Source organism: Schistocerca americana, chromosome 5 (genome assembly GCF_021461395.2).
Source record: "Schistocerca americana isolate TAMUIC-IGC-003095 chromosome 5, iqSchAmer2.1, whole genome shotgun sequence".
Classification (NCBI taxonomy): Eukaryota; Metazoa; Arthropoda; class Insecta; order Orthoptera; family Acrididae; genus Schistocerca; species Schistocerca americana.
Genome location: NC_060123.1, coordinates 244879869 through 244896965, shown reverse-complemented (window position 1 = coordinate 244896965; position 17097 = coordinate 244879869). Strand labels below are relative to the sequence as shown.

The window sequence follows — 17097 nt, the reverse complement described above, 5'->3', positions numbered from 1 at the left end:
TTCGACCATCATCAGTTATTTTGCTCCCCAAATAGCAAAACTCATTTACTACCTTAAGTGTCTCATTTCCTAATCTAATTCACTCAGCATCACCCGACTTAATTCGACTACATTCCATTAACCTCATTTTGCTTTCGTTTATGTTCATCCTATATCCTCCTATCAAGACATCGTCCATTTTGTTCAACTGCTCTTCCAGGTTCTTTTTGTCTCCGACAGAATTACAATGTCACTGGCAAACCTAGAAGTTTTTATTACTTCTCCATGGGTTTTAATTCCTGCTCCGAATTTTTCTTTTGTTTCCTTTACTGTTTGCTCAATATACAGATTGAATAACATCGGGGAGAGGCTACAACCCTGTCTCACTCCCTTCCCAACTGCTGCTTCCCTTTCATGCCCCTCGAGTCTTATAACTGCCATCTGGTTTCTGTAAAAATTGGAAATAGCCTTTCTCTCCCTGTATTTTACCCCTGCCACCTTCAGAATTTGAAAGAGTATTCCAGTCAACATTGTCAAAAGCTTTCTCTAAGTCTACAAATGCTAGAAACGTAGGTTTGCCTTTCCTTAATCTATTTTCTAAGATAAGTCGTAGGGTCAGTATTGCCTCACACGTTCCAACATTTCTACAGAATGCAAACTTATCTTCCCCGAGGTTGGCTTCTACCAGTTTTTTCATTTGTCTGTAAAGAATTCACATTAGTATTTTGCAGCTTTGACTTACTAAACTGATAGTTCGGTAATTTTCACATCTGTCAACACCTGCTTTCTTTGGGATTGGAATTATTATATTATTCTTGAAGTCTGAGGGTATTTCGTCTGTCTCATACATCTTGCTCACCAGATGGTAGAGTTTTGCCAGGGCTGGCTCTTCCAAGGCTGTCAGCAGTTCTAATGGAATGTTGTCTACTCCTGGGGCCTTGTTTTGACTTAGGTCTTTTGGTGCTCTGTCAAACTCTTTACGCAGTATCGCACCTCCCATTTCATCTTCACCTACATGCACTTCCCTTCGCGTAACATTGTCCTCAAATACATTGCCCTTGTATAGACCCTCAATATACTCCTTCCACCTTCCTGCTTTCCCTTCTTTGCTTAGAACTGGGTTTCCATCTGAGCTTTTGATATTCATACAAGTGGTTCTCTTTTCTCCAAAGGTCTCTTTAATTGTTCTGTAGGCGATAACTATCTTACCCCTAGTGAGATATCTCTCTACATCCTTACATTTGTCCTCTAGCCATCCCTGTTTAACCATTTTACATTTCCTGTCGATCTCATTTTTGAGACGTTTGTATTCCTTTTTGCCTGCTTCATTTACGGCATTTTTATATTTTCTTCTTTCATCAATTAAATTCAATATATCTTCTGTTACCCAAGGATTTCTACAACCCCTCATCTTTTTACCTACTTGATCCTCTGCTGCCTTCACTATTTCATCCCTCAAAGCTAACCATTCTTGTTCTACTGTATTTCTTTCCCCCATTCCTGTCAATTGTACCCTAACGCTCTCCCTGAAACTCTTTACAACCTCTGGATCTCACTTTTTTGCAGTTTCTTCAGTTTTAATCTACAGTTCATAAGCAATAGATTGTGGTCAGAGTCCACAGCTTTACTGTATGGTTAAATGATGATGGCGTCCTCTTGGGTAAAATATTCCAGAAGTAAAATAATCCCCCATTCAGATCTCTGGGCGGGGACTACTCAGGAGGACGTCGTTATCAGGAGAAAGAAAACTGGCGTTCTACGGATCGGAGCGTGGAATGTCAGATCCCTTAATCGGGCAGGCAGGTTAGAAAATTTAAAAAGGGAAATGGATAGGTTAAAGTTAGATATAGTGGGAATTAGTGAAGTTCGGTGGCAGGAGGAACAAGACTTCTGGTCAGGTGACTACAGGGTTATAAATACAAAATCAAATAGAGGTAATGAAGGAGTAGGTTTAATAATGAACAAAAAAATTGGAATGCGGGTAAGCTACTACAAACAGCATAGTGAACACATTATTGTGGCCAAGATAGACACGACGCCCACGTCTACTACAGTAGTACAAGTTTATATGCCAACCAGCTCTGCAGATGAAGAAATTGATGAAACGTATGAGGAGATAAAAGAAATTATTCAGGTAGTGAAGGGTGACGAAAATTTAATAGTCATGGGTGACTGGAATTCGAGAGTAGGAAAAGGGAGAGAAGGGAACAGTGGGTGAATATGGATTGGGGGTAAGAAATGAAAGAGGAAGCCGCCTGGTAGAATTTTGCACAGAGCATAACTTAATCATAGCTAACACTTGGTTCAAGATTCATGAAAGAAAGTTGTATACATGGAAGAAGCCTGGAGATACCAGAAGGTATCAGATAGATTATATAATGGTAAGAGAGAGATTTAGGAACCTGGTTTTAAATTGTAAGACATTTCCAGGGGCAGATGTGGACACTGACCACAATCTATTGGTTATGAACTGTAGATTAAAACTGAAGAAACTGCAAAAAGGTGGGAATTTAAGGAGATGGGATCTGGATACACTGACTAAACCAGAGGTTGTACAGAGTTTCAGGGAGAGCATAAGGGAACAATTGACAGGAATGGGGGAAAGAAATACAGTAGAAGAAGAATGGGTAGCTCTGAGGGATGAAGTAGTGAAGGCAGCAGAGGATCAAGTAGGTAAAAAGACGAGGGGTAGTAGAAATCCTTGGGTGACAGAAGAAATATTGAATTTAATTGATGAAAGGAGAAAATATAAAAATGCAGTAAATGAAGCAGGCAAAAGGAATACAAACGTCTCAAAAAAAGAGATCGACAGGAAGTTCAGAATGGCTAAGCAGGGATGGCTAGAGGACAAATGTTAGGATGTAGAGGCTTACCTCACTAGGGGTAAGACAGATACTGCCTACAGGAAAATTAAAGAGACCTTTGGAGAAAAGAGAGCCACTTGTATGAATATCAAGAGCTCAGATGGAAACCCAGTTTTAAGCAAAGAAGGGAAAGCAGAAAGGTGGAAGGAGTATATAGAGGGTCTATACAAGGGCGATGTACTTGAGGACAATATTATAGCAATGGAAGAGGATGTAGATGAAGATGAAATGGAAGATACGATACTGTGTGAAGAGTTTGACAGAGCACTGAAAGACCTGAGTCGAAACAAGGCCCCAGGAGTAGACAACATTCCATTAGAACTACTGACGGCCTTGGGAGAGCCAGTCCTGACAAAACTCTACCATCTGATGAGCAAGATGTATGAGGCAGGCGAAATACCCTCAGACTTCAAGAAGAATATAATAATTCCGATCCCAAAGAAAAAAGGTGTTGCCAGATGTGGAAATTACCGAGCTATCAGTTTAATAACTCACAGCTGCAAAATACTAACGCGAATTCTTTACAGACGAATGGAAAAACTGGTAGAAGCTGACCTCGGGGAAGATCAGTTTGAATTCCGTAGAATTGCTGGAACACGTGAGGCAATACTGACCTTACGACTTATCTTAGAAGAAAGATTAAGGAAAGGCAAACCTAAGTTTCTAGCATTTGTAGACTTAGAGAAAGCTTTTGGCAATGTTGACTGGAATACTCTCTTTCAAATTGTAAAGGTGGCAGGGGTAAAATACAGGGAGCGAAAGGTTATTTACAATTTGTACAGAAACCAGATGGCAGTTATAAGAGTCGAGGGGCACGGAAGGGAAGCAGTGGTTGGGAAGGGAGTGAGACAGGGTTGTAGCCTCTCCCCGATGTTATTCAATATGTATATTGAGCAAGCAGTGAAGGAAACAAAAGAAAAATCGGAGTAGGTATTAAAATCCATGGAGAAGAAATAAAAACTTTGAGGTTTGCCGATGACATTGTAATTCTGTCAGAGACAGCAAAGGACTTGGAAGAGCAGTTGAACGGGATGGACAGTGTCTTGAAAGGAGGATATAAGATGAACATCAACAGAAGCAAAACAACGATAATGGAATGTTGTCGAATTAAGTCGGGTGATGCTGAGGGAATTAGGTTAGGAAATGAGACACTTAAAGTAGTAAAGGAGTTTTGCTATTTGGGGAGCAAAATAACCAATGATGGTCGAAGTAGAAAGGATATAAAATGTAGACTGGCAATGGCAAGGAAAGTGTTTCTGAAGAAGAGAAATTTGTTAACATCGAGTATAGATTCAAGTGTCAGGAAGTTATTTCTGAAAGTATTTGTATGGAGTGTAGCCATGTATGGAAGTGAAACATGGACGATAAATAGTTTGGACAAGAAGAGAATAGAAGCTTTCGAAATGTGATGCTACAGAAGAATGCTTAAGATTAGATGGGTAGATCACATGGGTAGATCACGTAACTAGTGAGGAGGTATTGAATAGGATTGGGGAGAAGAGGAGTTTGTGGCACAACTTGACTAGAAGAAGGGATCAGTTGGTAGAACATGTTCTGAGGCATCAGGGGATCACAAATTTAGCATTGGAGGGCAGTGTGGAGGGTAAAAATCGTAGAGGGAGACCAAGAGATGTATACACTAAGCAGATTCAGAAGGATGTAGGTTGTAGTAAGTACTGGGAGATAAAGAAGCTTGCACAGGTTAGAGTAGCATGGAGAGCTGCATCAAACCAGTCTCAGGACTGAAGACCACAACAACAACAACAACATCTGCCTTGATAAACAATGATAATCACGTGGTTCATCAAACCCATTTCTTCTTTATCTCCTGATAATGAAGCTTCATCAAAAAATACACCAAATATATATGTATTTGTTTCAGTCTTGTTGAACCTGTATAATAACTTTCACCAATTCACAAAATGCATAATGAACTGCACCTTGAATCTAACTCAAGTGAATGACAAACACAAACTTCGTACTGTGCCAAGACAAAGATACTCCTCACAGTCAGCCATCTAACTAAGCCATCGGTATTACTCACTCACATGCTTCCTACCATGGCAGGAAGTAAGCAGCACAAGGTTCAAGCTTTGAGTATCTCACTGGACCACAATCTAGATGACAGCTGAAAATTCATTTATTAGGAGAGACCAATGTCTGTGGTGTTAAGATAGCCCAGCATGTAGTTTTAACCCATCACTGAACTTTACCTGATAACATTTTTAAATAGCTAGCTAAAGTGAGTGGGAATATTTCAGTCAAATCGTAAAAATATAATTTCATAATATTAAGAGACAAAGAACTTAAGTGAAATTACATGGTATCCCAAAAGAGTGCTTGATAGTCATTCATTCACCATATATATAAAATTAAACAAAAAATTACAATAATCTGGACTAACATAAGATCTGGACGGAAATGATGTATAACAGCACAGAAGGCCATGCCATTCCTCCAAGATGTTGTTAGATTGGTCACTTTCACTCCAGGATAATCTTGGGTTACCTCTTTGCACCATTCCAATAGGTCTTGGCCTGGAGTGGTTTCTGCAAGTTTTGGAGATTTTCGTTCACCCTGGGAAAAAAAAAGACTCTTGTGAATGTTTGGCACTAATACATGAACACCAGAAAAAAGAAGATCACACTGATGTGCCAGAAAAAACTAACAAGCAATTTTTAAAATACATAGCTGAACTCTCAAATAATAAAAGAAGGAAGTTGGAAGGTATGGAGATGAACAAGGACAGAGCTAATGGGTATTTAGGCTGAGAAGAAAGAGTAGAAAACAGCGACTACTCACTGAAATTAATCCATTGATGATAAAATAATTGTTCTTCATTTATTTACACAATATACAGCACTTGACAAACAATAAAATACAACTACTGGATATTGGATGTTGTCAGTGTAGGTATTGTCCCTATGGCCATTACTCTGACTGTTAGTTTCGTGGACGTCATGTAAAACAAAACTTGAGAGTCAATTATTAGGCTGGAAGTAACAAAGCAAGCTTATAGTTTAAGATACCACCAATGACAGGTTGCATGTGTTCTCTGTCATGTTTCTCTATTCACATAATACAAATAACATGCATTTATTACAGATGGGGCTGAAGTATATCATACTTGATGGTGTCAGATCAAAGGGCAGTCTTTACAACATGATTGTCACATATTAAGACTTATGAAACAATGTAACATGATAAGGAGTGTAATAAGATCAATAAGATCTAACAAATATATGATGGAGGCTGTGTAAATAACAGAAGATTGTTATCACAAGGATGTGAAAAGTGATGTATGTAGTTGCAATTTCTTCCCAGCATAGCATGGAAGCTGACTAACAGAACAAAATACAGAACCTGATACTTCGGAAAAATGACAATTTTTCAGTTATAATGATCAGTCCTTTTTCATGCAATAATGTCTCTTTCTTATAAGAATGTAGACATACAGCAATATGGGACTGAGGGGGATTGGGTGGGGGGTGGGGATTTTAAGCAGGTTGCCCACCATAGATTCATAGGTGGCTGAAGCATTACACAGTCCAAATGGCATAACTTTAAAGTCAGAGACTGTCAAGAGTTATGAAAATCTTTTCCTTGTCAACATCAACCTCATTTTGGCAGTAGTCTGTCTTCATGTCCATAGTTGAGAAATACTTTGCTCTTTTCAAGCGGTGTAGGATGTCAACACCAGACAGTGGATAAGCATCTTTCCCTGTAATTTTATTCAGTCTTTGGAAGTCGACACAGAAGCACCATGTGCTGTCCTTCACAAAGGCCACAGGAGAGCATTAAGGACTTTCTGAAGGTTCAATGTTATTAACTTGCGGCACCTTCTCCACTTCCTCCTGGGTTACCTGCTGTGCTGCTGGTGACACCCTATACACAAGTCATGGCTAATTGGTGAATGATCCCTAGTTTTGATACCGTGTTTGGCATGAGCTGCTTGGTCTCTCTCTTCTACCCTCCTGATTAGGAGGCACCTGAAAATTGTTGCAGAACAGCTATCACTCACCTACACTGTTCATCTGTTAGTCCAGACCATATCGGCAATTCAATAGTGGCTTCCTCTCCTGCACTGCCTTTAGTGGTAATTGAGCACAATACTTCGTTGGTTAACACTAAGCTGCCTTTCCTGAACTTGTTTGCTGTCCCAAAGCATTTACCTTTATGAATGAGTTGGGGTTGCTCATGGCTATCATCCTTAGTTCTCCTTTACTGACACCAATGCTTATGATTATCGCTGGCATGTAGGTTTCTTTGGTAAGCCTAGCAGCTGTTTGAAATCTACAAGAGCTTCACATATACTGAAGTAGAAAGCTCTGAAATATTTAGTGAGGCATGGATGGTATATTGGAAAGACAGATTAGATGCCACAGGAGGAGCATTGTTCATTGCAGTTGACAAAAATATTGTTTGTACTGAGGCCTGACTGAAAAGTTATCTGGACACATGTAACAAGTCTAGGTGAATTCAAGTCAATATTAGGGTGTTGTAACCGGCCACCTGATCCGGTCATCACAGTTTTATAATCGCACAAAGAAAATCTATGCACAGCAGTGTAGAAACAGGAAGATCATGCAATATCAATTGGAAATGACTAACTTACCAAGTATAGGATGAAATGTTTATGGACTCATTTCAAAAGACACAAATAGACAGTCTTGTTAAGTATTTTTGAACACTTTTCCAAAAATTGTCTTGAGCAATCAGTTAGACAGCCCACATGCAACAGGAATATTTTAGACCCTATAGCTTCAAACAAGCCTGACCTTACTGACAGTGTCAGTATAAAGACAGGGTTAGTGATCATGATATAACGACAATGGTTACTAAAGTTAATAAATCCACTACAAATGTCAGGAGAGTATTTTGCTAGAAACAGCAGATAAGTAGTTGTTAACATCCTACTCCAAAAATAAAGAGACTTCACTTACTTCCCATATGACAAGCAGAGATGAATTACAGGCAAAGTTTAAATGGACTGTACATTGTGCCCTGGAGAAGGATGTGCCAAGTAAGTGGACTAAAGATGGAAAAGACCTACCACATGGTTTAGTCACAAAATACAGAAAATGCTGAGGAAGCACACTCACTTGCAATATCAACTGAAAACAGAACGTATAAATCATGAAGAGCAAAAATTAGCAGAAATATGTATGTCTGTAAAAAGATTGAAGTATAAGGCACACAAAAACTATCACAATCAAAACTTAGCAAAAGAACAAGTTTGTTTGTGTGTTCATCCTCTGCAGTAAGCATATAAATACTTGTTTTGTAAATAAAACTGCCTTTTTCCTGCTGATAGTTGCTTTATTTATCCCATACACGTTTCACCTTCTCCTGTTCTAAGGCATCATCAGTGGGATCTATAACGATACAGTTTTGTTAGTTCTAGATTACTAAATAGTTCACTTTGCAATTTTTTTGTAAAAAAAAGTAGTTACTTACGATTTGCTGATCTGCATTTCCTCACTTCTGGTCTGGAGGTCACACTACCACTTTTATCACTGCCATCTAATCACATCTTTGTGTTCTCGACTTCCACACACTGTTCACCATGTTTCTCGCTCTTTTTTGTGGGGTGGACTATTGTTCCTTTATCACTCGATACAACTATTTCATCATACACTGTTTTTCACAATGTAAATATTGCGACTCCAGTATGTTTTTCATCTCCTTTGGTATGTTTACTATTTGTTGCCAACCCAACGAAGTGGGTTTAAGGGGCGGGGGCTTACTAGCTGTTAGCAAGTGGTTGAAAAGTTGAGGGGTTCATGGATGAGTGAGTGTAAAGATGTTGGGTTCTATTATTATTGTATTGGACAGTATTATTATATTAATACTTTCTGTCAACGTTATTCTATTATTTTATCTATTAGCGTAAATAATGAATTGCTTGGCATGTGTACTTGGTCATTCAACAGTATTTTCCCGTCTGCTTTGGTTTTCTGTATGTGGTAATTAAAAATCAAATAAAAACAGAAAGCTCCGAACCACAGACAACAACACAACAGAACCAAACACAAACACGAAGTCTCATAACAACTACACAGGATAATCAGAAAAAGATGAAAGAAAACACATGCTGGTACACATTGACATACAAACACAAACTCACCCATAAAATCACCAACATTTTAAAAAGATAGGGAATAAACATAACATACACAACAGACAATTCTATACAAAAATACATCTACATCTACATGATTACTCTGCAATTCACATTTAAGTGCTTGGCAGAGGGTTCATCAAACCACAATCATACTATCTCCCTACCATTCCACTCCCGAACAGCGCGCGGGAAAAACGAACACCTAAACCTTTCTGTTCGAGCTCTGATTTCTCTTATTTTATTTTGATGATCATTCCTACCTATGTAGGTTGGGCTCAACAAAATATTTTCACATTCGGAAGAGAAAATTGGTGACTGAAATTTCGTAAATAGATCTCGCCGCAACCAAAATGACTTCCATCCCAACTCGCGCATCATATCTGCCACACACTCTCCCCTTTTACGTGATAATACAAAACGAGCTGCTCTTTTTTGCACCGTTTCGATGTCCTCCATCAATCCAACCTGGTAAGGATCCCACACCGTGCAGCAATATTCTAACAGAGGATGAACGAGTGTAGTGTAAGCTGTCTCTTTAGTGGACTTGTTGCATCTTCTAACTGTCCTGCCAATGAAACGCAACCTTTGGCTCACCTTCCACACAATATTATCTATGTGGTATTTCCAACTGAGGTTGTTCGTAATTTTAACACCCAGGTACTTAGTTGAATTGACAGCCTTGAGAATTGTACTATTTATCGAGTAATCGAATTCCAACGGATTTCTTTTGGAACTCATGTGGATCACCTCACACTTTTCGTTATTTAGCGTCAACTGCCATCTGCCACACCATACAGCAGTCTTTTCTAAATCACTTTGCAACTGATACTGGTCTTCGGATGACCTTACTAGACGGTAAATTACAGCATCATCTGCGAACAATCTAAGAGAACTGCTCAGATTGTCACCCAGGTCATTTACATAGATCAGGAACAGCAGAGGTCCCAGGACGCTTCCCTGGTGAACACCTGATATCACTTCATTTTTACTCAATGATTTTCCGTCTATTACTTACGAACTGCGACCTTCCTGACAGGAAATCACGAATCCAATCACACAACCGAGACAATACCCCATAGGCTCGCAGCTTGATTAGAAGTTGCTTGTGAGGAACAGTGTCAAAATCGAAAAATATGGAATCAACTTGAGATCCCCTGTCGATAGCGGCCATTACTTCGTGCGAATAAAGAGCTAGCTGCGTTGCACAAGAACGATGTTTTCTGAAACCATGCTGATTACGTATCAATAGATCGTTCCCTTCCAGGTGATTCATAATGTTTGAATACAATATATGCTTCAAAACCCAACTGCAAACCGACGTCAAAACTGACAAAAAACAGAGACATAAACCAGAAAGCAGGTATATATCAGCTACGGTGTAACACTTGTGAAGGCACATACATAGGGCAAACAGGAAGAACATCTGATGTCAGATACAAAGAACACAAAAGAGCCTGGAAACATGGGACAAACCACTCCCCATTTGCAGAGCACCTAAGAGAAAATGACCACAAACCAACAACTAGAGAAGATGACATGAAATAATTAGAATCAACAATAAAAACCACCTCCTAACCACGCAAGAAAATTACCACATACAGAAAACCAAAGCAGAGAGGAAAATCCTGTTGAATGGCCAAGTACTCATGCCAAGCAATTCATTTTTTACACTAATAGATAAAATAATAGAATAAAGTTTGCAAAAAGTATTAATACAATAATACTGTCGAATATAATAATAATAGAACTCATCATCTTTACACTCACTCACTCACTCATGAACCCCTCCACAGAATATTGAAACAAAAAGTCAAATCAGCTGTCGCCAAAGTTTTCAACCCCTCACTAACAGCTAGTGCTTGATATATGTCGTGTCAGTTAAATACCTGGGGCTTTACGCTACGTTTTTGGGAGAAGTTTTGCCAAGTATGTTTCAGCCATAAAGGAGACTGCATACAGAACACTAGTGAAAACCATTCCTGAGTACTGTTAGAGTGTTTGAGATCCCCATCAGGTTGGGTTACAGGAAGACATTGAAGCAATTTGAGGCAAGTTGCTAGATTTGTTACTGGTAGGTTTGATAAACACATAAGTAGTACACACACACTTCACGAACTCAAGTGGGGTCCCTCAAGAGAAGATGAGGTTCTTTTTGTGGAATACCACTGAGCAAATTGGGAGAATTGGCATTTGAAGCTGATTGCAAGACAATTCTACTGCCGCCAATGCACATTTTGCATAAGGGCCATGAATATATGAGGATTTAGGGCTCATACTGAGGCATAAAACAGTTGTTTATCCCTTGCTCAATATGCGAGTGGAACAGGAAAGGAAATGGCTAGTACTGATATAAGGTACCCTCTATCACACACCATATGGTGGCTTGGGTAGTATGTATGGAGATGCAGATGTAGATCACCATTGACAACTGGGACTCATCTCATTGATGATGTGATAACAATGCCTTCAATGGCAAACAACCACCCACGGCAAGTTTGTTATGCATGCTTGTTCGGTTGGCTTCATCAATCTGGAGCTCTGATCTTGCACAGCAAGTGCTTGTGATGCCTACATGAAGTCCCGTCCAACATTAACATTATGACTATAGTCTGTCAAAATGATGAATTCGGGGGGCTGTGTTTTGTCATAGATAGTTATTCTCACAATACACGTTCCTATCAGACGGACATATTTATCATTTGAAACTTCCCGCACAATCGCTTTCATATCAAGTCAGCAGCCAGGCAAGCAGTTGGCACCTCTATATGGTGATTGGTAATGGCTACAGCATGCTGGGGCACAATTTTTTTTTTCCAACAGGTCGATTATAATCATCTGTAGTTGACTGGTGTTAATAAGACTCTTGTTGGGTGACATCTTGTGGCATAATAGTCATCGAACAGTTATCTTCTTTCTCTGCAGTAATATACAATGTGTCTGGGGTGTCCACAATGAAAACATACCGATATGTTCATTATATCTTCTCCAAATGTCTGTCATTCTATAGGGCATCATATTAGGCAGAGGAGTTGGTTGTATCTGCCGGGTTGTCTCTTGATGGTTGCGGCATAAATATGAGTTGGCCGTGTCCTTTCTTCTCAACGAATTTCACTGGTGGTGGAGAATGGGGCTACAGATTGATAAACCTCTTCTTTGACTATTCTGTTACATATTGATGTATGAGGGTCAGCAGTTGTGGCTACCATCTCTGTGCCCTTGGTCCAACATTTGTGGCTGCCACATTACTGTATCTCTTCTCTTATTACCTAGTTAATGAGAGAGATGAGCTCATAATCATCTTCCACAAGTGTCACATGGTACACATTCAGCAGTTGGTCATACCTCTTTCGTCCGAATCTTTCCTGTTGCATTTCCTCAATTTTCTGTGACAGCATATACCAGAACAGTGTGGTACATGTCTTCTGTGATTACTTTCATGAAACGTGAGATTTTGTCAGCTTCTGTAATATTCAGCTTCATGATTTGACATAAGACCAAAACATTCTTTATGTATTACTGAGTAGATCCCCATGGTATTTGGTACTGTTCTTCAGGTGTTCTTGCACTAAGTGTACTCACTGCTGTACATCGCCAAATGTTTTCTTTGGTTCGGCCTCAAATTTTCCCTAGTTACTAACCTTCTCTTCACTCTTCTCAAACCACTTCTAGGCTGCGCCGCAAAAGCAAAAGTACATACTTGCCGAACAACACATGATGTCATCCAACGTGTTACATTTGGCAATTCAGTTTAAACCTTACAGCTATTTTGTCGGACCCTGACCAACTTCTCCAGAAAACACTGAAGAATGTCTGATTTATAGTTGACTTACTATTGTTTTGAAATCAATCTACCTCCTGAATATACGGACCTTTGGAATGAACTACTGTTTGTATCCTGGTTTCTGTCTGTGAAGGAATTGGCTGTTAAGTTGCCTAATTGGAGCCGCAGTGAAGTAGATGTCCTGAAGCACTCGGCATCTCCACAAAACAATGTCGCACTGAAACCACAATCACGTCCAAATCTGAAGACAGGTTCACCAGTGAAGTACATAGCACATTTATCACTGACACCAACATATCACCAGAACAGAAATGACCTCTTGGACAGAGAATGCAGTGATTTATACAGACATTGAATACTACTACTACTACTACTACTACTACTACTACTACTTCTTCTTCTTCTTCTTCTTCTTCTTAACTGTCACTTGGGCCTTGGAGACTGTACATGTTCTCTACATTCCTCTTTCAGTACTCTGTTCCTGGCTTTTGTAGTCCATTCTTCTTTATCAGTCCCATTGCCACCGCGTCCCCGTTGACGTCATCGTTCCATTTGGTTCGTGGTCTTCCTCGCTTCCTTCTGCCCCCTATGGATTCAGAGAATGACACTTTAGGTAGTCGTTCATCCTCCAGCCTAATTAGATGTCTGGCCCACATCAGTCTCCTCCTCTTCATCCTTTGACTAATATCAGCCTGCTGATACAGCTCCTTCAGTTCCTGGTTTTGAAGTATTCTCCACTCCTGTGTCTCTGGGTCTCTCTTGGGTCCAAACATTTTCCTTTCAAAAACTAGTAATTTTTGTTCATCTGCTTTTCTGAATGTGAAGCTCTCTGACCCATGTAGAGCTACTGGCAGAATTACACTCTGATGTAGCCTAAGTTTGAAGCTTCTGGAAACAACTATACTGGATAACACATCTCATAGGCCAAAATGAGCTTTATTCCCTGCTACTATCCTGGCTTTAATTTCAATTTCCATTTTTTCTGTTCATTGATGATGCTTCCCGAATATATGAAGGTGACTACTCTTTTAAATGTGAGAACATCAACTGTCAGTGGACTACCATTATTGGGTGCCTTGCTCATGACCATGTACTCTGTTTTCTTCTCATTAATTTCTAATCCTGCTTTCCTTGCAATGTTTCTGTAGGAACTTGAATACTCCAGAATATATTAATGTTATGGACATGAGGTATTTCAAGAACCTTCCAGAAATGATAAATACTAAACATATAACTTCCGTTGGTTGTTTCTTAATTGAGTGAGTATTGCACAACAATCCACCACAATCGGTACTGGTCTAGTGCAACAGCCATCTAGCTGTAGACCGGGTGAAACTTCAAAAATTAGCAGACACATTATCCGCGTGCCAGAATAGACAGTAGTTCTAAACTGCCGTCAATCTGCGCATGCACACCAGGTAGCAATAACTCGCGCCATGTGCAGAATGGGCTACCTCAGTGCTTTCTGCTTGTTATTTTGCTTATTGTTCGGTGGCTAGTACTAACTTCAGTTTTAATGTTAGGGATTTTTTGCATTTTTTTCAGTAAGTAGGTTTACATAAATACAGAAAAAAAGACATTTTTTGTTTTTGCAGTAGACTTTCCTTTATACCAGCTATTTGTGAAAGCATTTTTTCTTTTGATTACTTCGTATTATAAAAATGAAATGGAGCAAAGAGGCGTTGAGCATCTTAAATCAGGCATGCAGCGAGAAAAGGTGTCAATATGACCCACTGTATCATAATACGGTATGCTGGCAATCGTTTCTTTTTGAGTGATATGCGTGTAACATTATATGGTGATTTTCAATTTGTATTGTAATGCCTTAGCTTACGAAAGTTCATGTTTGATTTGATTGCGTCTCTTGCTTTATTTCAGCATGTCAAAAAAGAGAAAATGGTAGTGATGGCGAGAAAGTCCATGCAGTTTCGCCCAGTGCGACAGACGATGACCGCAAAACTCTGAGTAGCACAATGCACATTGCATTCCATTTTCCAAACTTGGAAAAATAACACAAGTGCACCTTTAAGTATTGGTGCTTTGAAGTGTTGCAAATTGCAGTGGATACACCCACAACAACTTTTAAAATGGTGGGCTGAGCTATTCTGTGGCTAAAAGCCAGACTCTTAAAAGATTCCCCAGTCGCCAAGAAACAATGTTACAACCAGCCTGCAACACAACAGGGCATGTACTGTTATTTTATCAGTGATCTAAGCTGGTATGATCACAAAACATATGAACATATGATTTAATTATTACTTTTGAGAAGGTGACAGTCTGCCTCATGACTGTGTCACATTTGCTAATTCCACCTTCTATCATAGACAGCAGCTTCTTGAAACAGGCCATGCCCATCCTCACGAAGTTCCAAAATTCTTGCAGATCTTCAGGCCTCAGTTCTTTCATAAGCAATACAATCCCCTGCCTTTGTTCCTTTTTTACAGCCAGGGTTGAACTCAACAACATCTTGCTTTTCGTTTTTGTCGTCGTTCTGCCCTAATCCGAAGATTTACTGTCACTGCCAGGGAAAAAGCTCCAAAACCAAGTGGGTCCTCCACGTGCAAAATGTAAATATAAATATACATGTGCCTGTGTAACCAAGTGTCATAATATAAAACTAACTGTTGAGTCTAATTCAGAACAGTAATAACCTACATAATAGAATAACAATTACTTAATAAATAATGATAAAAGACATTTTCTTATTAAAGAGGAACCTGGAGCTCACATAAATAATTACAATAAATGACATTCCAATATGTCACATGGTCCCCCTTGTGTTTCGCATGGTAGAACAAACACTTTACAAGAGATCAGACGGTTCTATTTCTGTTTCACACGTTATTACCATCTACTGCGCATGTGTGCCAGGTATATCTCACATGAGTGCTGTGATAGGTTTATATGAACCAGCCTGTAGTTACAGATATGCATGCTTGGGGTGCTGTACTTGGGGTGATGGTGCATAGTTATACGGTTTACATGCATCATTGCCTTTGGCAACTCACAGCACGCCAGCCAGCAATGCTAACCACTACACCACACTGCATGCGCTATAGCTCACAGCAATATGCTCAAATCATTAACAAATATTGCTGCTTTAGATATACAAAATGAGCTACTAACAATGTTAATGGATAAATCAAGAACAGTAGTAGTCCAAGTACTAGTTTTAAAGTGTCATGTTTTGAGTCCCCATTTCAAAGAGTCTCCTGCACTCCTCACCACACAACCACTGCTGAAAATCAATTATAGGAGGGTCTGCTGAAAAGTAATGCCTCCAAATTGTTAGTGTGTTCTCTTGGTTGAGGTATTACAGGTCATGCATATTACTCTGTCCACCTTCCCACTTCAAAAACGCAAGCTGCAACCCTCTGCCACTAGTGGACTACAAATTATAGTAGGTAACATGGAAGTAATGTAACTATGTTGGTCTGTCAGGAACAGGGAGCTGTAATCAAGTTTCAAATTCAAAGAGTTCATCCACATATGGAGCACCCTCTCCTTCAGTAGTATAATGTCAGACCGCACATGAGCGCTGCGGCATCTGCATTTCTGTCTCATTAGACAATTAAGGATGACAAAATATTTGTCTGTTTATTTCCAAATGTGTGACAATTTCCGAGTGTGCCTTAAGCAGAAACCTAAGAGGACAACTCACATTTCTGCGAGTAAAATGAGCAGCAATACAATTCATTCTGTTCCTTGTCACAAATCCTTCACTGTTTATTTCTGAACATGTGGTGATTTCCTAGTGTGTTGTCAGGCAGGGACCTAAGAGGACAGCTTAAATTGCTGGAAGTGAAACAATGAGCAATAAAATTCATATTCTTCCTTGTCACAAATATTTCGCACATTGCACAACCACATAACATATTTACTCAAAGAGTTCTCGCTACAAACGAGATTCTCCTGTCACCAATGCATTCGTAAACATCAACTTCATGCTATAGCGATCGACAAATCGATAGCCTCATTCCTGGTTGCCTTCACAGTGCCACCACGTCATGATTAAGTCAGTTCCTGCAAAAAGTAGTGTGAAACGTACTCAATCCATCATCATTGCATGGTGAAGCTAAACACTGGAAGTTGTGATGGCAATGCTGATCGAGGGTATTCATTATTTCTTCTCTCACATATCCCCCACCCTCCACAATGGCCCTTAACTCCACCACTACCCACGGTGATGTGGCTAGGGCCTCTCGTCGGGTAGACTGTTCGCCGGGTGTGAGTCTTTCAATTTGATGCCACTTCGGTGACTTGTGCGTGCTACCCATGGTACGAACTGTGGGTCTTTTGTGCCACTTATAACTTATCCAGTCACATCAAATGTCAAAAGGAAGAAAACA

General features: G+C 39.6%; 1 protein-coding gene across 3 annotated transcripts in view; it reads right to left on the bottom strand.

Annotated features, from left to right (window-relative positions):
• Positions 1–17097, bottom strand: part of LOC124615508 (EH domain-binding protein 1-like) — a 206554-nt gene that overhangs the window by 114703 nt on the left and 74754 nt on the right. For all 3 annotated transcript variants that reach the window (XM_047143464.1, XM_047143466.1, XM_047143467.1), the window contains one exon: positions 5248–5420. In XM_047143464.1, the coding sequence (XP_046999420.1) occupies positions 5248–5420 (173 nt within the window). The remainder of the gene's footprint in view (positions 1–5247; positions 5421–17097) is intronic.